This window comes from Narcine bancroftii, chromosome 6, assembly GCF_036971445.1.
Source record: "Narcine bancroftii isolate sNarBan1 chromosome 6, sNarBan1.hap1, whole genome shotgun sequence".
Classification (NCBI taxonomy): Eukaryota; Metazoa; Chordata; class Chondrichthyes; order Torpediniformes; family Narcinidae; genus Narcine; species Narcine bancroftii.
In genome coordinates this window covers 125913238-125936950 of record NC_091474.1, presented here as the reverse complement: position 1 = coordinate 125936950, position 23713 = coordinate 125913238, and the positions used below count along the sequence as shown (strand labels likewise).

Below are 23713 nucleotides of genomic sequence, written 5' to 3'. Positions count from 1 at the left end.
TGGGTACTCTGGCTTCCTCCCCTACATTCCAACAACGTACAGCTTTTTCAGGTTATTGGTGTATGTGAACAGCATGGGCTCATGGGCTGGAAGGGATTGTTACCATGCTGTACATCTAAATGTAAAAGTTTTTTAAAAATTAAAAATATGTTAAGTGACCCATCCCACCCCAGTCAAACTCTCTTCTCCTCCTTTCTGTTGGGCAGAAAGCACAAGCCTCCACATTCAAGCACAGTTTCTTTCCTGCTGTTATCAGACTCTGAAATGTACATCCCAGTGGTAAAAGATAATGAATGCCCTTTATTAGCTGTTCTTTTCTGCATATCCTGCATTAGGACTTTGTGACACCTTGCACTTTGTCTTACAATGGAACTACCTGCTTCACTTCAATAAGGGTTGACTTGCCTAGATAGTGTGAATGTTTTTTCCACTGGATCTCAGTGCACATGACAATAAACTATTCAATTTTACCCTGTTACACCCCTTAAGATCTTGTATGGCTCAGTAAGGTTACCACCCCTCATTCTTTGAAACTCCAAGGAGCATCTAATTTCTTCAGGTGCCCACAATGGGACAACCCTCTCATCCTTGTAATTAGTGTAGTGGCTCGGTATATTTCTTCACCTTTTGGCTTGGATATATCACAATATATAAGGAAGTATAGTAAAATTAACAAACTAAAAGGCTATAAAGATGAATGCGTACCTACATCATGATAGATGCAAATACTGGGACCCTTGCTCTTTGTGATTCTTATAAATGACCTGGATGAAGAAGCAGAAGGATGGGTCAGTAAGTTTTTAGATGATACGAAGGTTCGGAAGAGTTGTGGATGGAGCTGAAGAGATGTTGAAGGTTGCAGGAGGATATAGACAGGATTCGGAGTTGGACAGAAAAGTGGCAGATGGGGTTCAATCCGGAGAAGTGTGAGGTGATGCAGTTTGGAAGGACTAACCAAGAGGTTGAGTATAGGGTTAATGGTCGGTTAGTTAAGAAGGACCTTGGGGTGCAAATCCATACATCCCTCAAGGTCACCGCACAGGTTGATAGGATAGTTAACAAGGCCTATGGGATGCTGCAGTTCATTAATTGGGGTATTGAATTCAAGAGTAGAGAGGTCATGTTGCAACTCTACAAATCTCTGGTCACCTCATTGCAGGAAGGAGGTGGAAGCTATGGAAAAGGTGTGGAGGAGATTTACCAGGATGATACCTGGATTGGAAAATAAGCCTTATGAGGCAAGGTTAGCAGAGCTGGAACTTTTTTCTTTGGAGCGTAGAAGGGTGAGAGGTGATTTAATAGAGGTCTACAAGATTACGAGAGGCATAGATAAGGTGGACACCCAGCGCCTGTTTCCCAGGGCAAGAATTGAAAACTCCAGAGAACATGAGTACAAAGTAAAGGGAGGGAAGTTGAAGGGAGACATCAGGGTTAAGGTTTTTTTATGCAGAGAGTTGAGGGTGCTGGTATGTTTTCCCAGGGATGGTGGGAGAGGCTGAAACATTAGGGGCATTTAAGAAAGTCCTAGACAGGCACATGGATGGAAGAAAAATAGAAGGTTACAGGGTAGGGAGGGTTTAATACTTTTTTTAAGGAATATATGGATCAGCACAACAGCAAGGGCTGAAGGGCCTGTATTGTGCTGTAGTGTTCTATGTTCTATATCACTGGCGGATAGATTGAATGAATGTTTTCCAGCATTGTTAAGAATCAGACTTAAGAGACTCAGAAAATTTGATTGCAAATTTAATAGATAACAGTCATTTGAGCCAATTGAGTGCATCAACTGAACTTAAACGTAGAGTAATTTAGGAGATCTCTTCGCCCAGCACCTCCTCTCCATCCACAACAAAAGTGACCACCCCATAGCCAATAATTTCAATTCTGAGTCACATTCTCAAGCTCACATGCCTGTCCATGGCCTTTCACACTACCCCACCCTGACCACCCGCAGGTTGGAGGAACAACACCTCATTTTTCGTCTGGGCACCCTCCAACCCCAGGGCATGAACATTGAGTTCATTGCATTCCACTAATCAGCTTGCTTTTCTCCCCCCTGCCCCCTCCTTAACTAGTTCCAGTTCCTACTTCCTTTCTCTCTCCACCTAGCCTTGACTCCTCCCCCCTTCCTGCGGTGTTCTCTTCCCCCCTTCCACCTATCATCTCCCATCCTCACCAAACCCCTCCCCCCTTTCCCCTTTTGTTTGGACCTCTCTCATGTTTCCCCACACCTTGATGAAAGGCTCAAGCCTGAACCTTTGCTACATAAAGGCACTCTTTGACCTACTGAGTTTCCACAGGATTTGTGTGTTTTTTTCTCTGGCACATCATGCAAGATGATATCGAACAAACAAAAAAAAAAACAACTTCCTCTCAGAATTGGAAGTGAAAAAGTTGGAAAGGAGACGTTTTCATTGGCTGGGAGAAAAGAAGATATTTGTGATCAGGTGGATTCAGAGAGATTGAAGGTCACAAACACCAGTGGTGCCTGCTGGTGAGGTTCGTAATTGTACCTGAGATACCCCGAGAAGGCACAGATCGAAGGAGATATAAGGGGGAATGAGAGTTGAGATTTAAAAAATGGTGCAAAAGGCAGATGTGGAATACTGCATGAGGTGGAGATCCATGGTCCAAGCGAAGTGCTGAAAATACACAGCAGGCCAGGCAGCATCTGTGAAGAAGATAAAGGCAGTATGTCATCAAAATTGGAAAGCATTCACTGAAATTGGTGAAGTCACTGTGGAAAGCAGGATGAGGAGTCGGCCCTCTGGCCTGTCAATCATTCAATAAGATCTTGGCTGATCCTCTGTGTTAATGCCATGTTCCCACTTTGATCCATTTTGTTCTGGGACTTTGTTCCGTTTAGCGCAGTGCCATTACAGCGCCAGCGATCCGGCACTGTCTGCAAGGAGTTTGTACGTTCTCCCCATGAACATGAAATGTTCCTCTGGGTGCTACAGTTTCCTCCCACCCTCCAAAATGTACATGGATTGTAATTTTATTGGTGTATTTCGGGAGCACGGGATCATGGGCTGGAAGTGCCTGTTACCGAGCTGTACGTCTAAAATTTAAAATGTACCTCCTCCTTTCATGTCGAACATAAAACTGTACAGAACAGTGTAGGTCCTTCAGCTCACAATGGCATGCTCCCCTACTCCACATCAATCTAACCCTTCCCTACCTCCACAACACCCCTCCCCCCACCATTTTGTGCTCAACCACATGCCTATCTAAAGGTCCCTATTGTACCAGCTTCCACCATTACACCAGGCAATGTGTTGCAGGCACCCACCACTCTCTGTGTAAAAACAAAACTTGCCTCTGACATCTCTCCTAAACTTTCCTCCATTCACCATAAAGCAATGTAAATCATGAAAATCTGTAGACACCGCGGTGGAAATAAAAACACAATGCTGGAGGAACTCAGAAGGTCAGACAGTGAACATTAAATAGTAAAGGTAAAGATACATAACCGACGTTCCAGGCTTGAGCCCTTCATCAGGGTGTGGGAAAATGTTGGCAGGCGTCCAAACAAAAGAGTGGGGGGAGGTGATAGGTGGAGAAGGGAGGGAGGGGACAGGGCAAGGGGAGGAGGGATGGCTGGGTGATTAGAAAGGGGGGGGGAAAGCTGGAAGGGAAAAGGGAAGGAGGAAGGGGGAACAGGAGAGCAGGGTAGCAGAAACCAGAAAAGTCAATGTAAATGGCATCTGGCTGGAGAGTGTCCAGATGGAAAATCAGGTGTTGTTCCTCCAATTTACGGGTGGTCTTGGTGGGATAGTACGTGAGGCCATGGACAGGCACCAAATATGGGAGTGTGACACAGAAATGAACTGGTTGGCTACTAGGAGGTTTCTGTCACTGGTGAGGATGGAGCAAAAGTGCTCAGTGAAATGATCTCCCAGTCTGCGCCCAGACCCTCCAATGTAGAGAAGACCACAAAGGGAGCACTGGATGCAGTAATTTAATCTTACAGATACACAAGTGTTGCTTCACTTGGAAATCCTGTTTGGGGCCCCCGGACCATGGTAAGGGAGGAGGTGTGAGAGCAAGTGTGTCACCTCCTGTGCCACAGGGGAAAGAAATGGAGGGGGTGATTGTGGGGAGGGATGAGTGCATGACGGAGTCACAGAGGGAGCAGTCCCTATGGAAGGCAGAGAGTGGACGATGTGTCTGGTGGTGGGATCCATTGTAAGTACCAGAAATTCTGAAGGATGTGGAGGCTTGTGGGATGGTAGGTGAAGATGAGGGGTATTCTGTGTTTGTTGTGTCTGAGGGCAGAGGGGACAGGGCAGATGAGCAGGAAATAGAGGAGATGGGGGTGAGGGCTGAGTTGATGAAGATGGATGGGAAGCCATGTTTGTGGAAGAAGGCAGACATTTCAGAAGTTCTGGGCTGGAAGACCTCATCTTGGGAATAGATGTGGCGGAGACATTGAGAGAAGGGAACCAAATCCTTTCAGGGGCAGGGTGTGAGGAAGTGTAGTCTAGGTAATTGTGGGAGTTTTGGGAGTGGAAAGCTCGTCTTCCAGGATGAAGACAGAGGGATCCAGGAACGGGATTGGAGATGGATCGGGTGAGTTTGAGATTAGGGTGGATGTTGGCCGCAAAGTGGATGAAGTTGACATGCTCATTGCGGGTGCATGAGGGAGCCCCGATGTAGTTGTCTATATACCGGAGGAAGAGTTGAGGGGCCTTGCCTGTGTAGGCTTGCAGCATGGATCACTCCACAAAGCCCACAAACAGGCAGATGTAGCTGGGACTCATGCAGGTACCCTTGGTTACTCCTTTGAATTGAAGGAAGTGGGATGAGTTAAAGAAAAAGTTGTTTAGAGTGAGGACAACTCTGCCAGGTGGAGGAGGATAGTGGTAGAGGGTGACTGGTCGAGTCTCTTGTCCAGTAAGAAGCAAAGTGTTTTTAAGACCTTTAATTGCCACGCTTGTGCCCACACCTCCTCCCTCTCCACAGTCCAGGGGCCCAAACAGGCCTTTCAAGTGAAGCAACACTTCATTTGTGTACCCACAGGATTAATTTACTGCATCTGGTGCTTTCCTTGTGGACTTTTCTACATCTTAGAGACTGGGCACAGACTGAGAGATCGCTTCGCTAAGCACCTTCGCTCCATCTGCACCAGTGGCAGAGCCTCCCAGTGGCCCTTTCAGTTTCAGTTCTGTGCCACACTCTCACACTCACCTGTCTGTCAATGGCCTTATGTACTGTCTCTCCAAGACCACCCGTAAATTGGAGGAACAACACCTGATTTTCCGTCTGGGCACCCTCCAGCCAGATGGCATTAACATTGGCTTTTCTGGTTTCTGCTAACCTGCTCTCCTCTTCCCGCCACCCCCCTTCCCTTCCAGCTCTCCTCCCCCCTTCCCTCTCTATTCACCCAGCCATCTCTCTTCCCTTTGATAACCCTTGCCCCTCCCTTCCTTCTCCACCTTTCACCTCCTGCCTTTGCAACCACCCCTCCCCTCCCCCATTCTTTTGTTCGGATATGTTTCCATACCTTACTAAAGGGATCAAGCGTGAAAAGTTGGTCATGTATTTTTACCTTTGCTTTATAAAGGTCACTGCTTGACCTGCTGAGTTTCTCCAGCTTTGAGTTTTTACACCTTAAACCGATGTCCTCTGATATTGGCCACTGGGAGAAAGCTCCTATAGCTGTCCACCCTATTGAAGCCCCTCACAACCTTGTGCACTTCTGTTTAGTAGCCTATGGTCCTCTCAGCTCGCTCAACCTTTGAAATGACTGTAATCAGTGTCGATGCTCACAGCCGCCTGCAATGGAGAACACCGCTGAATGACGAAATGTCTGCTCATCTCAGTTCTAAATGGCTTACCCCTTATAACGAGACTATTACATATTTTTCTAGATCACCCCAGATGGGAGTGGCCCACAAGGCCACTTTGCCATTAATTAAATTGTGGCTGATCAAATTGTAAGCTCAACTCTGTGATAGCTTTACACTCTCTTGCCTTAACAGTTTCAAATCACTTGCTTCCATTGCTCCAATTCAGACAAGACTGTCAAAAACGGCATTTTTAAATTTAAATGATCCCTAGTACTAGGTTCTCCCTCACATCCTTTCCACACCCATCCTATCCTGTCAAGATCTTTTATGTTTCACTCACATCCCATTTTATATTCTTGGGTGGTATTACGAGCCCAGAGGACCCATAAACCCAGCAACAATAGATATTCACCAAGACAAATGGTTACTTAAACAAAAGTTCCTTTTAATTATCTTTAAACATGAAAACAGAAATAACTTATCACTATTAACTTACTTAACTTAACCCCCTTCTAATTCTAAGTGCACGTGTATGTCACGTGTGCGTAAGTTCAGAAAAGTTCTTTGATTCACAGTCCAATCTCACTTCTCATTCCTCCAAGTTCACTGGTTGCAGGCAATTCTTACACTCTGCACAGAATTTAACATTTATATAGTTCACCAGGCTTTGGTGCTTGAAAGGTAAGTGGTTACCACTCAGGAAGGCTCTTGTCGTTTTTCAGAGAGAGATTTGTTCCAGGACCTCCACAACTGATTCTTTTTTTTTATCAGCCACTCCAGTGTCTTGCTGATTAAGCCTAGCCCCTCAGGGTTCTCCAGGCGATAACCTCTTTCTTTCAGGTCACCACAGAGTTCCTTTTTGTTTCTTTTATTTCAAGAGAAACATTAGACAGCCAGTCCTCTCCTCTTGCATGAACCACAAGAGCTTTGACCAGGCTAAACAAAGCACTTACAACTCGTCTTCCAAATGGGGCTTTCCACAAGCTTGCCAACTTGTCCTGTTCCAGTCTCAGCTGCTGCTGCTGGCTGTAACACTGCAGAAGTGATGTGTGTGTGTCTCTCTCTCTCTTTCTCTCTCTCTCTCTCTCACTCACTCACTCACTCAGAGAGAAGGCCTGTTTCACTCTCTCTGCTTGCAAAACCACATGACCCTCATAGAACAGCTCCAGGCAATCTGCGGCTCCGATAATATCTTTCATCTGTTGCCTTTTTGTAAACAGCAATCCATTAGTGAAGTGTCTTGGGCACTCTCCAAAGCTCTTGCAAAGGCAGTGGGGCTAAAATGTCTAACATGAGCATAGCTGCAGTATTTCAAATAAGATCTGTTTTAAAGTGTTTGTATGTAACCTATTCTAACAAACCCTGCCCCAATTTATCTCCCAAAAACATATCTATATACTCTGTCACAGTGAATACAGTTTCATCTTCACTTTTTCTCAACAGGAAACCCATCTGTACCAGATAACAGTCCACTTTGAAATGCTTCCAAAGCATTAACAGCCCTTCCTTTAATCAGGAGACCACCTCTGAATGCTCCAGATGTCATCTCGCTGGTGACCCATGCAACTGAGCCATCACCTCCCTCATTTTGCTTTCAATTTCCTTGACAATAAATGATGAAATTCCATTCACTTTCCTGATCAGTCGCTGGATCCAAGTGCCAGTCTTTTGTAAAAGGTGCATCAGTGCGCCCAATTCCAGCCCTCTTGTAAACCTGCGTGATCTTTCACTGTTCAAATCATACTTTTCTTTTCCCTGCCAAAACAGACAACTTTTCATTATCCCACATAATACTCCATTTGCCAGCTCTTTGTCCATTCATGTAACGTAACCATATTTCTTTTAAATGGGACCAAGGACATGAAACATTAAATCCCTCGGCGGAACTTTTATAATGCTGAACAGTCAGCTAATGTTTGTTTCATTTCAATATGCCACGGTCTGCAAATGGAGGAAGCAGACAAATTGCCCAGAGCATTTTTCCAACTCTATCTCCCATTGTTAAGTCTAGACCTATAAATTCATAAACTACATTCTTCACATAAGTAGCCCTTAAATTATCATAGAACTTACTAAAGTTGCCTGATTTGTTTTGTTTTAAATTATGGCCATTTTTGTTTGATGGTTGCATTTTCAATAGATGATAAGGTGACCTTTTCATTCAACGATCCCTCCTATCTCTTGGCACCCAAGGTGCTCGTTTCATGACGATTCTTGGCAGTAAATATGGCACATGCACCTCCAATACATATGAAAAACACTGGAGTTTGGTTATAATGAAAAACAGCAATGCTGCTGATACAGAACATCATGGTGCATTCTGCTCCCACCCTGCTGTTTGAGTGGGAACACGGAGTTTCCAGCTCTGACCTAACACTGGCTCTGAAATGCTTTTCTAAACATAACAAGATGCTTCGTCACAGGCCAGAAGCATCAGTTCAGTGAGCATTAAAGGACTGAGTTCTCAATAGTATCAAAGGACAAGAAAGGATGGAATCTGCAAACATACCCTACTTCAAATCCCATTCATGCTGGTGTATTGTTTCAGTACGATTGAAAAGCAACAAGCAGCACTTGTTCCCAAAGTATTTTTGGATGGCACTGATTAATTTGCAATAAGAACATTTTGTTTTGCTATTTTGAAATTCATCTCAACTGCCGTTTTACTTCCAATATTGTATGTTCCAATCCTTGCAGTGTGTTCTTAAGTCTCCTAATGGTTTGGAATAAGTTTGGAGGGCAGCCAGTTGAGATAATTTCTAAGAAGCTGCTGGGGGGGGAAAGAAACAAGTTCCGCATCATTATGATCGCTGCTGTGCTGTTAGTCAAGAGAGAGAGAGATTCAGCAGGGCAATGGAGTTCAGGGACATTCAATAACATCCACTCCACAGAGCCACTTTGTGGCCGCAGAGTGCAACCACACCATGGCAGGCGATTGTCAAAATTCAATGGGAATTAAGATTATGCGATCATTGGTCCACTTGCCAGTCTGATTCTTTTGTCTGTGGCCCCCCCCCCACCTGCCCAGTGCAAGCTCAAGGATTAACCCGGCAATGCCAGACTGGTTGTGCTCAGCTCTGCAGCTTTCAGTGTTCAATTCTCCTTTTCTGAACTGGGCAGAAGGTACATGAGCTTGGAAACACAAAACTTTTAATAGCATTTTAACCTTTTAACTTTAACAACATCTGATCTGCAAGTATTTGCTTTTATTTATGTTATGGCTTGGACTTTCTTATTTCTGACCTGCTGGGCACGTAGCACAGTCGTCACATTGACAAGGAAGCCGACTCTGATCTTAACTGGTACTTTTAACTGCTGCATCAAATCACCGGGTCTCACCCTATTAGAGATATATCCTTCATTAATTGAATGCAATTCTGGCCGTTGAAACCTGTGCCGCCCAATTGCATCTAATTAACCTGCCAACCCTGTGTATCTGGGAGGAAAGCGGAGTACCTGGAGGAAGCCCACACAGGTCATGGGGAGAGCATAGAAGCTCCTTACTGACAGTGGGGATTTCAAACCTTCTCTCTGCCTCCTGAAGCTAACTTGTTTTTCTCTCGCTCAATTCTGACGACAGGTCCCTGAACTGAAACATTGACTGTTTCTCTTTCCACAGATAATACCTGACCTGCTGTGTGTTTCCAGTAGTTTCTGCTCTGATTTATCATGTACCATCTTGTATATTCCAGCAGGCCAATAGAAATCTCTGATTCCTGTATGCAGGGTTCTGGCCAGACACTAGCTCTGGTTTTGTTCTGTCTGTCAATGTTTGGATTTTATATTTTATTGGGAAGCTATTGATCAGTTATCTTATTGCTGCAAAGCTATATTTTTTCCCACAAAACTATCCAAACTGCTAGATCAAGTTGATCCAGAATGTGTGAGCTAAGCGATTGCTTACCAGTACGCCAACTGTAATAATAAGTGTTTCTCTTTGACCTGGTAGGCAACCAAAAGATCAACACCACCCTTTCCCTTCACAGAGAAAGGAGAGGTGGCTTTCAGTAAAACTGTGCTCAAGAACGGTAGCAGAGTGAAGTCTGACATCACAGCATTGATATCTGCCTGCTGAATGTGCCTTGAAAATGTATGTGTCAAAGCATGTGACCGTTTCAGCTTAATTCATGAGGATCACAGGGATTACTTTCATTTGAAAGGTTCAAATGCGAGCATCTGCTTTAGGACATCAGTGCAACAATCCGTTCCTCAAATGAACCAATTCCAAACGCAATGTGGAAGTGAACTGCAGCTCTCCTCTGTAAATTTGCTCAGAATTGGAATTTTTTTTTCTTTTTAAAATAGCTTTATTGATGTTTTACAATGTTAGCGATTGAACATCATGCAATATGCTACAAGATTCGGAAGAAGAATTTAAAAAAAAACATTTTACAATATTCTCATAATAAGGAAATCCAGGGTACAATCAAGGAAATAAAATAAGATTTAACAACAAAAAGAAAAATATTCAAAGCCCCTTTCTCTAAGCAAGGTTGAAAGGTGTCATGTATGAATCAAGTGATGCTGACATGGAGAGGGCGCCAAAATTCCAGAACAATGCTAAATCTTGAGACCATGATAATAGTCCATAAATGGGACCCATGTCTTTTAGGACATAGCATTTGAAGCCATAATATCCCTTGATCGTTGTGCATGTGTAGGTGGAGTATTATCTTTCCAGGACTTTTTTTTAATAGCAGATCATTCTGGGAAATCATTAGCCTCTTTTAAACTGCAGCACCTGGATAGCCCTCCTGGGACCCAGGTGTGATACTGGGACAAAGGTATTGGAAGCAGCTTTTAAGCTGCAGGGGGAGTCCCGCCCCCGCAATGATGCGTCACGCACTCACCAGAAGTACTGATGTTCGGATACTGGCTGCCCGGTGACGCGCACACACACACACGCGCGTGCACAAACGCTGACGTCTCTGGAATAAACGAGTCAGCCATTTTCATTTTCAAATTGCCTGTCGGCGCAACCTAGGTAAGTTTAACTGGGTTCCCTGACTACCTCTGAGGTAGGTCAGGGACCCGGTTGGATTCTGATGAGGATGTCTGGGTCAGACCCTTTCTAACTCACGCAACTGGGGCGCCATCCGGGAAAATTACCCGGTTAACCCCATTTTACACGGCAGTTTGAAAGGTCCTTCAAAAAGGGCCCAACATGTCTGTTGGTATTCCTAAAGACATAGCGCTATTACATGAAGATTTGGGCAAATAATTCAATCCATTTCAAGTGCAATACATAAAAGTGCTGGAGAAACTCAGCAGGTCACGCAGCACCTATTGCAAGAAAGGGGTAACCAATGTTTCGAGCCTGAGCCCTTTGGCAGTGTATGAGCAGAAAGCAGGTAGGCTCCTCCCCATACCTTTTTAGTCATTTTGCTCCTATCTTGACGAAGTCTCCAGGAACGTTGGCTGCCCTTTACTTCCCAGAGACGCTGTGTGACCTGCTGGGTTTCTCCAGCACTTTTGTGTGTTGCACAGCAAGTGCAGCATCTGCGGGCTTTCCTGTTTTGCTCAATCCTTTTCAAGCCCCATCCACTTTCCTGGTAGTGTTCAAACATTTGTCGCCGTCCCCTGGGGCACTCACGGGAGACTGCAGCTGTTGGACTCTGCAGCAAAACACAACCTGCTGGAGGAACTCAGTGGGTCAGGCAGCAAACAGTTTGGCCACTCCTTTCCTCCCAGTGGTGCTTCTCAGCAGATTGTCTCTGCTTTTGCATGTTTCCTGCAACTTTCAGTACTGGGTTTCAGCTTATCCAAACCTTATTTCCCAAAGGCAAATGCCCAGTGACAATTTTCCATTCACTCAGAATGAGAGGGCTTTTACTTCCCCAGCTGGACGCTCACTAAAACCCATTCAGCCCATATTTCTGAAGTATTTGAAAGAATGGTTTATTTCTCCTTGTCAGCTGTTTGCAGCGATCAGTGACGTTTTTCCAATTTATTTTTATCTGTAGCCAGAAAGTATTGGATCACTTTCAAAGCTGAAGGACTTGTGGTTGGATGGGAACCAATTGATTGAACTGCCGAAGGTAAGGATGTCGAGCAATTATTTTATTCCCCCAATGGCCTGACAATACTTGTCCATTGGAACCGTCTTGCTCTTGGGAGTAATTTTTTTTTCTCCCTCACAGATCATTCCTCAGCTGCGTCTCAGCTAATTGTGTTCAATCCTGGGCCTTGCATTTTTAAGTGCGCTTTACATACACCTGTGATTGGCTATTTGTGCTTCCACTCGGAAAGCTGGCTCCTTTGCGGTGGTTTTTAACCATCAAACTTTGAAAAGCTTGGTCATTGATTGATGAGGGATTTGGATGATTCATCACAATTAACTTCATTTTGAATTTCATTGTTACCTATCACTGGGGCCTACCTTCATATTGCTCTTACACAGACAGAACATGAATACCATTGAAAACCATCACTATCTCAGCCTAAAGTTGTTTTCACAAGCAGATGATTTTTTTTCTTCTTCTGCAAAGATATCATGCCCCATTATTATTGGAGCCTCTGCTGTTACAAATATAAAATGGCTCTTGCTCTTAATGTTTAATTGCAGTTCACTGTGCTTAGAGCCATGACACAGTCTGTAGGCCATTTCATGTCAGGCCTCCGCCTGGAGGCCGGCTACAGGAGCAGATTGAAAACTAAGAACTCACCTTTCAAACAGCAGCCCTAAAAAGCTGCTCCAGCATCCCATTCATATCCAGAGGTGTCTCATAGCACCGATGCAGGTGAGGAGACTGGTGCTGTGGTGCCACCCATCATAAATATGTGCCAGAGCAATGGCAGAGTAAACGTGTGGTTGATGGTTGGTGGAGATAAGGCAGATCTACGAGCCCATTTCAATGCTCCATATCTCTGAATCTATCACCCTGTTAAAAAGAATTGTGGGAACTTAGTGGAATGATTTTATGACTATCTTTATGAGGACAGTTTCCATTCCAAATGTGATGGGGGATAGGGGGATTATTTAGAAAGATCAAGCACAGTGAAGTGTGACAAAAAAATAACACAGTCAAGAAAAAGATTTAACAAAAAACTGCAGATGCCGGAAACCTGAAATGAAACCATAATTGCTGGGAACATTCAGCAGGTGGGGCAGCTGTCAACCAACAGCCAAAAATCAGACTTTCTTCCTTTTCCTAGTTCTGTCCTAGGGTGTCAGACCCTGAACCTGGAGCAATGTTTCTTTCCATAGATGTTAGTGTTGCAATAATATGAGCAGTCAAGTCAGAAAGGACAATATTTGCATTCTTTTGTACAGCTTCTGAAATGTCAGTGTTGGTGGACAAATAGGATTCTGACCTGTTGGGTGAAGCAGCTGTGAAGAAAGATTCCGTCAAGTGTGCAGATAGAAGTATATTGTTAGTAGATCAGAGGCATGAATGGGGTCGAGAGTGAAAACCTTTCTCCGATGATGTGAGGATCTAAAAAAGGGGTTATAGGTTGAAGGTGTGTATTAGGAGTTGTAAAGGAGAACGTTTTTGCTGTCTGGGACAAGGGAAGCAGAAGCTGGTAGGATTTTGAATGAACAAAGAGAAGCTGAAGTGATTCAACTTGTCAGACTGATTCCGTGGACAGAAATGGACAGTCAGTGTTTCAGGTCATGATCCTTCATTGAGATTTGACGTTTCAGATCAGGGTTCTGACCCAAAATGTTGACTGGCTGTTTCTCTCCATCTTCCCTCCAGCATATCTTTAGCACCTGGGAGTTGCTGTCAGACGCTTAAATGGGCAAAGCACGGTTGGGGAAGCATTTAGCGCAATGTCTCTACAGCTCCAGCGATCGGGACCAGGGTTTGAATCCCGTGCTGTCTGTAAGGAATTTGTACTTTCTCCCCAGGTGGTTTTCTCCAGGGCTCCGGTTTCCTCTCACTGTTCGAAATGTACCGGGGATGTAGGTTAATTGGGTGTAAATTGTGGGGCAAAATGGCCTGTTTTCGTGCTGCATGTCTAAATGTAAAATTTAAAAGAGGATACACTCATAATGGGATTAGTGTAGAAGGGCAGAAAAGGGGAAAATTTCCCTTCGACATGACTCAATCACTTGATGTATGTTACATGCAAATTAAAACAAAAGAATTGAGAGATAACTGATTTTTTAATATTTCACCTCAGGAGCCGAAAGGCTTTGATAATGAATCTAATAAAATGCTCAATTTCACTACTGAGTAACCAATGGAAATGCAGCGGTTTGGTCTCTGCCACCGGAATCAGTAAGAGCAGCCCTTCCTTGTTGAGTTTTTCTGCAGAATGTTTCATGCACGGGTGTGTCTGTTTTTCTTTCTCATTGAAACAGGAAATTGGAAACCTGAAGAACTTGGTGTGTTTAGATGTGTCTGAAAATAAACTGGAAAAACTCCCCGAAGAGATTAGTGGACTTGATTTGCTTTCAGATCTGCTGGCTTCACAAAATCAATTGGAAGTTATGCCAGAGGGCACCGGTAGGTTTCCATCTCTGTGGTGTCATGTGCTGTTTTGTCCAAGAGGGTTTTACCAGCTGGGGTTTCCTCATTAGCACTAATGAGAAAATAAGATTTTAACTTCCTCGATTTTTATTTGAGTAACTTAAGCAGCTATGTGCACACACCATTCCCACAGCAGCATGTCTCTCTTTATGGCCTTGTGTGTAGCTGAATGAGCCCACCCACAAATTGGAGAAATAGCACCTAATATTCCGACTGGACACTCTCCAACCAGACGGGTATCAATGTCAACTTCTCCAGTTTCTATTAACCCCTCCCCCTGAGTCCTTCTCTTTCCCTCTGTCTCCTTCCCTCCAGTTCCCCACCCCTTCACTCTTCATCGAGAGCTACTCCTTCCCCCGTCATTTCTCAGTTCTTTATCTCTTCTATCCTCCCATCCATATCCACCCATGACCTCACGTGTCAGCCTGTGCTCCTCCTCTCTTCCCTCCCCACCTTTTTTATCCAGGTGCTACATGCTTTTTGTTCATACCTTGGTGATCGTCTCAGGATTGACCCTTCCTACTGCGTGGCCTGCCGAGTTTCTTGAGCACATTGTGTATTGCGCTAGGTCCCAGCAGTTTAAGAACTACTAACAAGACATCAATAAAAACAGAAAATGTCAATAATGGTCAGCTGATCAGGCAGCTTTTGAGCAGAAAGAAATGTTTTAACTCACAACTTTTAACCTGCTGAGTTTCTCCAGGACTTATGTACATTGAATCAGTTTCACCCAAATGAGGTATAAAATTGGAAACAAAGGCACCAAACTGCAGTGTGCCGGAATAAACCTCTGTGTCGTTCAAACTCTGTGCGTGAGATTATCTGCTTAAGTAATGAGAGTTTATTGTCATGTACATAAGTACAATGAACAGATGCACTGGATTTCTTACTGCAGCCAAACAGGAATGTGGGGTATGCCAACTACAATATATACATTAAATTACCACAAATATGCCAAATAAAAAGAGATAATAAACACAAAAGTAAAAATGAATAAATATTCACATTTGCAGTTAGTGTTAGAAAAGAAAAAGTGGTTTCAATTGTGCAAATATCATAGATCTTTTGATGGTTTAGCTAGGGTACTAGGGGGAGGTTCAGGAGCTTGATAACTGTTGGGGGAAAAAACTGATCTGAACGTGGAGGTGCTGGTCTTCTGACTTCTTCGCCTTCTGCCTGAAGGTAGCGGTGAGAAGAGGCTGTGGCCAAGGTGGATAGGATCCTTCATGATGTTGGCTGCCTTCTCGAGGCAGTGCCTCACACAGATGTTTGGGAGATCGGTGCTGGTTTGCCACTGTCTGCAACCTTCTACATTCCTGGGCACACAAATTCCCAACCAGACCCTTTTGCATTTGATTATTATTACTTTTCACAGTACACCTGTGGAAGTTTGATGGTGTATTTGATGACACATCAAATCTCCTCAGTCTGAAGGCCTTGCTGTGCCTTCTTCTTGGCTGCCTTAGTAGTGCTTGCTCCAGGAGAGGTGCGCTGATATGTGGACTCCCAGGGACTTGAGAAAGCTAACTCTCTCCATTGCCATCCATCAATGTAGACAGGTCCCTCTGCCTCTCCTTCCTAGTCCACAGTAAGCTCCTTGGTCTCACTGGCATTGAGAGCAGGATTGTTCTGGTTCCACCCAACCAGTTTCTCGATCTTCATCCCATGTCTGACAGATTATTTCCCATTATTCAGCCAATCCCAGTGGTGTCATCAGCAAATTCTTTGACTGAGTTGGAGTGAAACTAGACGATACAATAATGAGTTTCCAGGGTGTAGAGCAGGGACTAAGCATGCAGCTGTCTTGATGGTCAGCGAGGAGGAGGCGATATTGCCGATCTCTGCCCTGATTGGAATGTGCCAGAGGAAATCGAGGAACCAGTAGCAGAGTCTCAGCTCCTGAGTTTGGTTATTAGTTTTGCTGGTACGATCTTGTTGAATCTGATAGGTAGTCAGTGGTGTAGATATTCCTGTGGTTCTGGTGATCTAATGCAGAGTGGAGAGCGTCCTGCATTGAAGACCACTTCGGCAGCTCACTCTAAATTGAGTGGCCCAATCCTAGATGTTGATTACACACACCAAAATATAATTGCATTATTTATGGGGGTAACCATTTTGCTCCTCATTTATGTCTGAAAACTCCTCCAAATCCTTTGGTCCCAAAAGTTAGCCTGACCTTTGAACGTTGTTCCGGCCACTGCTCAATATAACCACACAGACCTGGTGAGTGTTTCCAATGTTTTCTGTTTTTATATAAGCAGAAAAAAGGGCAGAAGAGTAGAAAGTGAAAGAGGATTTTTGTTTAACCCAGAAGATGTTTGGAAACAGGAATACACTGCCTGATAGGGTAATGGAGCCGCAAACTTTCCCAACATTTAATAAATGTCTAGGTGAGACCATAATTTGACCAGATACGGAAGGTTGACTGATCTGGGAAATGGGATCAGTACCAATGGGAGAACGTGGACATGGTGCTCAATGTACCTACAGCAATCAGGCAAATGTTTCCTCATTTGTTAGATCAGGCATATTGCAGGGATATGTTTTTCAACATCCAGAGCAGATGTGGGAAGAGTTCACACTCCCCTGAGCAATGGGGCAGAACAAAAATATAAAATGGTGGATATTTATGGTCAAATAGTGGTAAAATTCCAAATTCAATGTCCAGTGCAGTGTGCTGTAATGTGATGTGTTCCATTTCTATTTATGAGGAGTCTGAGATACTTACTGCAGATAATATTGTGGAGATCAAAAGAGATGGAATCTCAAGACTATATGATTTCTTCACAAGTACAGATTGTAATATTACCTTTGCAATAATTAGTGTCTTGGTTATGTTTCCTCCAAATGATGCATCATGCCAATGTAAATTAGAAAGGCACTTTGATTGGCTCTGCCCTTTTCAACCCTGTCTCCATTCTGTAAGTCGCTTTTCAGTGCCTTTACTGAGATCTGATTTTAAAACAACGTATGCAAATAACTGTTTTGATCAAACGGAAGTACCTCACTAAAATTCTGCTTTCCTCATTCTGAAGGGAAACTAAGGAATCTTTCCATCCTCAAACTTCATCAAAATCGTTTACTTCACTTGACTGACACGATTGGAGAATGTGGAAACCTTACAGAGCTCGTGCTCACAGAAAACAAGCTGGAGGTCTGTAATTCCGTTCAATAATCCTTACCACTAATGATTCTCATTCTTTGCGGTCGGCGACATTGGTCGTCTTGTGTGTCCGTTTGAGCAGTTCTGCACCTGTGGGGTGTGTCAATGTGGGCTCGGCTACCTACGTGCTGCAACACACAAAAGTGCTGGAGAAACTCAGTAAGTCACGCAGCATCTTAAGGAAGAAAAGGGTAACCAGGATTGTGAGCCTGAGCCCTTCATCAATGTATGAGCAAAATGCAGGCGGACTCCTGAGGTGAGGTGAAGGAGGAAGGGGCAGGGGGAAATGATAGGTGGATGCGGGTGGGAAGGTACAAGAGAAAAAAAGGCCGAGGGCTGAGGAGTGATATGGGGAGAGGGTGGCACTCTGATAGAAAGGAATGGGTTGGGGGGATGGAGGAAAGGAGACAGATGGATAGGAAAAGAGAGGGACTGGGAGCGGATTTTAAGGAAAAGTGGAGAAGATAGTGTCAATGCTGTCTGGTTGGAGAGAGCCCAGATGGAATATTAGGTGTTGTTCCTCTAATTTGTGGGTAGCCTCAGTTTGGCTGTGCATGAAGCCATGGACTGACGTGACGATGTGGGAATGGAGAGTGTAATTAGCAACTGAGAGGTTCCTGTTATTGAAGCGAACAGAGTGAAGGTGCTCACCGAAATGATCTCCCAGTCTGTGTCCAGTCTCTCCGACGTCAGATGCAGTTGACAACCTTTGCAGGTTCACAGGTGAAGTGTTGATTAACTTGGAAGAACTATTTGTGGCCCTGAATGGTGGTGAGGGAGGAGGCGTGTGTGCGCGTAGAATTTCCTGACGTCACAGGGTTAGGTGCCAAGGGTTCAATTGGTGGGAAGGGATGAGGGAGTCGTGGATGGTGCGGTGCCTGCAGAGTGTACAGGGAAGGAGGTGTCTGGAGGTGGGATTACATTGTAGGTGGCGGAAATTGCAGAGGATAATATGTTGGATGCAGAGGCTATTGGGGTGGTAGGTGAGGAAAGGGGGAATTCTGCAGGCACCAGGCCAAATGTGGGGGAAATAGGGGAGATGGAGGTAAGAGATATGTTGAAGGCAGAAGAGGGAAGGCCACGTTTTTTGAAGAAGGAGGACATCTCGGATGTTCTGGAAGGGAAAACCTCATCCTGGGAGCAGATGCGATGGAGACTGAGGAATTGAGAGAAAGGAAGATAATCCTTACTGTAGGAGTTTGTGGGTTTGTAGGAATAGTTTGTAGAGAGTTGGTGTCCCAAGATGAAGACAGAGAGATCGAGAAAGGGGAAAGAGTTGCCAGAAATGGGACAAGTGAATATGAGGTCGGGCTAAAGTTGGATAAAGCAGCAAGGTGGATAAAGTTGGTGAGCTCATCATGGGTACAGGGGTTGTCAATGTAACTGAGGAAGAGTGAAGGAGCTTGTGAAAGTTTTTAGCATGTATTGCTCACATAGCTAACAAAATGGCAGACATACAGGCATCCATGGCTATCCCTTTGATTTGGAGAATTCTGAATTAAATATAATTTTTTTTAAAATTTAGACATACAGTATGGTAACAGGTCCTTCTGGCTCATGAACCCAGGCTGCCCAAATACCCCAACAACCTCCATGTGCTTTGAAGGGTAGGAGGAAAACGGAACACCTGGGGGAAGCCCATGCAGACATGTGAAGAATGTACAAACTGCTTACAGGCAGCTTTGGATTCTAACCCAGGACACTGGCTCTGTAATGGCATTGTGCTAACTGCTACACTAACCGTGCCAGGCACAATTCTATTGAAAAAGGAATGAATGGCTTTGTGACCTTCAGTATGGGGGAATGGAGGTATATTTAGATTGGATATCCATATTGAAAATGAGGTGGTTGAATCCGGGGAACTGGAAGTTGTTGAAGTGATGTAAGGTATCACAGAAGTAGGTAGGAAGATATTGGACCAGTGGGGACAAAATGGAGTTGAGATAAGATGATACCAGTTCGATGGGGCTGGAGCACATGGAAATAATGGGTCTACTGGGACAATTGGGTTTGTGGATCTTGGGTGGGGTTGGTAAAGAATAAGGTTCAAGGTCATGAGAGGGAGGTGACTGGTTGAGTTCAGTGATGGAGTGGAAGGCAGTGGCTTGGTGTTTCTTTGTGGAGTCTTATTCTCTACCTGCGTGCCTGTGCGAGTGTGTATGGGCTTGCATGGGTGCATGTGAATGTATCTGCATCAGTTCAGTTGAAGTTAAATGATGGGGTTTGCCAGCATCACATTGCATGGTGTTCACATCATGGAAGGAGGTTCTTTGGCTGAAATGTTCTGTCTCGGGTTAAGCTTTCTTGCATTAATTCATTCAACCCTATCGTTGTCGACTATCCTCCTTCAACCTGAAAGAGCAGATTGGGTTCCATCAAACATGTCCATACTCTGCACTTCATTTAATCGTTGAGAAAATTCTGACCAATGATCAGAACTTTACTCAGTGGATTTATTGGTATCCCTCTTGTATTTGCGGTTTATATCTTTTGCTGTTTACTTTTCTATTGCATTCTGGATGTTCAGATATTTTTGATAATTTTTTGATATTTTTGATAATTTTGATAATTTAAAAAAGGTCATAGCACAACATTATAGCCCACTATAGGCCATTTGGCCCTCAATGTAATTCCTAACTATAAAAAACCTAATCAACAAATGAAACTTTCCCTTCCTCGCACACATAACCCTCTTTTTTTTCCCGTATCCATGTGCCTGAGTCTTTTAAATGTCCCTATTGTACCAGCCTCCACCACCACCCTTGATGATGGATTTCAGAAGCCCACTACTCTTTGTTTAAAAAAAACGTATCTCTTCCTTAAACTTTCCTCCCCTCCACTTCTACAGATGTCCTCTGGTGTTTGCTACTCTCGGCCTGGGATAAAGGCGCTGGCTGTTCACCCTGTCTATGGCTCTCATAATCTTGTGGACCTCTATTAAGTCCTTGCTCATCCTTCTTCTCTCCAAAAAGAAAAACCCCAGCTCTGTTAACCTTGCCCTCATAAGATACGTTCTCCAATCCAGGCAACATCCTGCCGAATCTCCTCCAAAGCTTCCATGTCCTTTCCGTAATGAGGATTCTGGAACTGAACACAAAATTCCAAGTGTTTTCTAACCAGAGTTTTATAGAGGTGTGACATTACCTCACGACTCTTGAATGCAATCCCAACTTCCCTGACTACCAGCGTACCACAAACCTTCTTAAATACTCTTTCAACCTGCGTGGCAACCTTGAGAGATCAATAGATATGGAGCCAAAGGTTGTACTTCCACACTGTTAAGAATCCTGCCATTTTAAGCATGTACTCAGCCTTCAGGTTTGACCTTCCAAAACACATCACTTCACATCATTTTATTTTTAAAAATGTTTTGTTTAATTTTAACAACACAACATAGCAGAAGGCCCTTCCAACACAATGAAACCCATTCCACCCAATTACATCCAATGAGCCTACCAACCCTGTACACTTTGGAACAGAGGAAACACACAGGCCACGGAGAGAATGTACAAGCTCTTTGTAAACAACAACCGGATTTGAATTCTAGTTCCTGGTGCTATGATACAGTTGCGCTAAAGCAAACCAGATTTTTTTTTTTAAATCAGTCATGTCAATTGCAGGCATTTCAGGGTTTTCCTGAATTATTTCTTGGGAGAAGTTTGTTTCTGTAATTGTGCATGTGGTTAGTGCAACACTATTACAACGCCAGAACCATGGGTTTCAGTCCTGCACTGTTTGTAAGCTGTCTGCGTGGGTTTCCACTGGGTGATCGGGTTTCATCCCACCCTCCAAAAAAGGAATGGGGAATGTAGGTTAATTGGCATATTTGGGCAGCAGGAGTTTGTGGGCGGGAAGGGCCTGTTACTGGGCTGATGTCTAAATTTTTAAAAATTTAATTTGAGATTTGGCACATTTTTGACTGCAAGTTTATTCTTCTGGGCTTTTCCACCACATTTGTACCTTTGACCAATGCAGTACCCAAGCAATTGCGATTGTTTGGTTGTCTATTAATCACCTGTTTGAAGAGAGTGGAGGAAAATTTTGGGGAGACGTCAGAGGTCGGTCTGTGGTGGGGGCCTGGAATGCACTGCTAGGGGTGGTGGTAGAGGCTACCACAAAAGACTCCAGCATGTGGATGTGAGATAAATGGAGTGTTGTGAGGGAGGGAAACAAATCAGTAGAGTAAACTTCCAATGGGAGGCACGTTTGGTGTAATTTTAGTGCAACGCCGTTACAGCGCCAGCGTTCAGGACCGGGGTTCGTTGCCGTGCTGTCTGTAAGAAATTGGTACATTCTCCCTGTGTCTGCATGGGGTTTTCCCTGGGGACTCCGGTTTCCTCACACCATTGTAGGTTCATTGGGTGTAAATTGGGTGGCATGGACTCGTAGGCCAAAATGACCGGTTACCGTGCTGTATTAAAAAAAATAAAATTTTAATCTGCACACTGGGGACTTTGGTGGTGGCCAGGGAGATTTTCTGGATTCTTGGATATTTAATGTTATGGACGGTATTGTAGGGTCGGGAAGGATTAGATTGTTGTGGATTAGGTTTACTTAGATTGGCATAAGATTGTAGACTAGGTTTACCTAGATTGGCATAACATTGTAGACTGAAGGGTCTGTACTGTGCTGTAATATTCACTGTTATAGGACACTCAAAGCTACTGCACTGGTTGATAGTGTGGTTAAGAAGGCATATGGAGCGTTAGCATTTATTCACTATGGCATCAAGTTTAAGACCTGGGGGGTAATGTCACAACTATATAAGACCTTGGTTAGCTCCCACATAGAACATTGTGTTCAGTTCTGATCACCTCACTACAGGAAGGATGTGGGTGCAAAGAGAGGGTGGAGAGATTTACAAGGATGCTGCCTGGATTGGAGAGCATGTCTTATGAGGATACATTGAGTGAACTCATTCTTTTCTTCTTGGAGTGATGGAGGATGAGAGGTGACCTGATAGGGGTGAATAAGATGATGAGAGGGTTTGATTGTGTGGGTGGCTGGATGCTTTTTCCCAGGGCTGAGAAAGCTAACACAATGGGGCATACTTTTAGGATTCTTGGGTGGGGGATGTAACAGAGAGTGGTGGGTGCATGGAATGCGCTACAGGCAACACTGGTGGATGCAGGTACAATAGAATCTTTTAAGAGGCTATTAGAGAGGTACATGGAACAGAGAAAAATGGAGGGTTCTGCAGTGGATGAATTCCAGGCAGTTGTTAGAGTAGGTTATTAGGTTGGCACTACACTGAAGGGCCAGAACAGTGCTGTAGATTTCTCTTGAAGCCTGCTTGCCATTCTGATGGGATAATGAATGAAAAATATTCATTCTGCATTCAGTGCTTTTGCGTTTTATCAGTTAAAGATAAGTAGGCTCTCAGGAGGGTTTTTTTATCGTTCAGTTTTATTGGTTAAAATCAAAATGTCCAAACCCAAGTTGATCTCTTTCTCCACCAGTGAAATTGTTTTCTGTTTTTACCTGCTGCAATGTCATGTTGCTGCTGAAGTCCCAGGAGATCAGGGTGTCCTGCCGATTGACACTTGCTGACGTTGGGCTCGTGCGTTCTTTTGGCTAGAATGACAAAGACACAAAGGGAGGTCTGGTCTCGGCAGATCAGCAGGAATCTTAGCTGCCTGGAATGCAAGTGGGAACCAACAGAGCATATAAAAATCTTCACATACACCAGGGACGGCTTGGAACTTAACACTACACTAGCTTGTGCAAACTTCACAGAGAACAGAGAACATTGTAGACAGTGTAAAATCACGCCATGTAATCAACATCATAAAATGTTCCAGAGATCTTTTGCATTCTTCTTGATGCTCTATTTGCCTCAGATCCAATGAGGAGGGTGGGATGAAACCCGATCACCCAGTGGAAACCCATGCAGACAGCTTACAAACAGTGCCATGGTCTGGCGTTGTAATAGTGTTGCAATAACCATTAAATGTTCTTGTAACCGATTGTTGTTCTTTGATTTGGACTTGCCGGTTGCGGCAGGTTTGTGCAGTCAACTCAAGAAATGTAGCTAACATTTTTTTAAATTTTATTTAATTGTTTGCATCATTACAGGAAAAAATGAATAAAACATTAATCAAATACCCAAAGCCAATAATACCAAAAAAGGTACTTTTATATATTCCCCCCCCTGCCCCCCCCACCCAAGAGTAAGAAAAGGAAAGAAAAGAAATGAACATCTACCATTTAATATACAATAATATTAGCATAGACAATCATTAATTGTTATTAAAAATTACTAATTAAGAGGAGTGGTTAAG

The 23713-nt window shown here is 44.0% G+C and overlaps 1 protein-coding gene across 3 annotated transcripts in view; it reads left to right on the top strand.

Annotated features, from left to right (window-relative positions):
- lrrc1 (leucine rich repeat containing 1) overlaps positions 1-23713 on the top strand; it is a 218589-nt gene that overhangs the window by 143240 nt on the left and 51636 nt on the right. For all 3 annotated transcript variants that reach the window (XM_069885981.1, XM_069885979.1, XM_069885980.1), the window contains exons 7-9: positions 11756-11830; positions 14101-14245; positions 17305-17423. In XM_069885981.1, coding sequence (XP_069742082.1) covers positions 11756-11830; positions 14101-14245; positions 17305-17423 — 339 coding nt within the window. The remainder of the gene's footprint in view (positions 1-11755; positions 11831-14100; positions 14246-17304; positions 17424-23713) is intronic.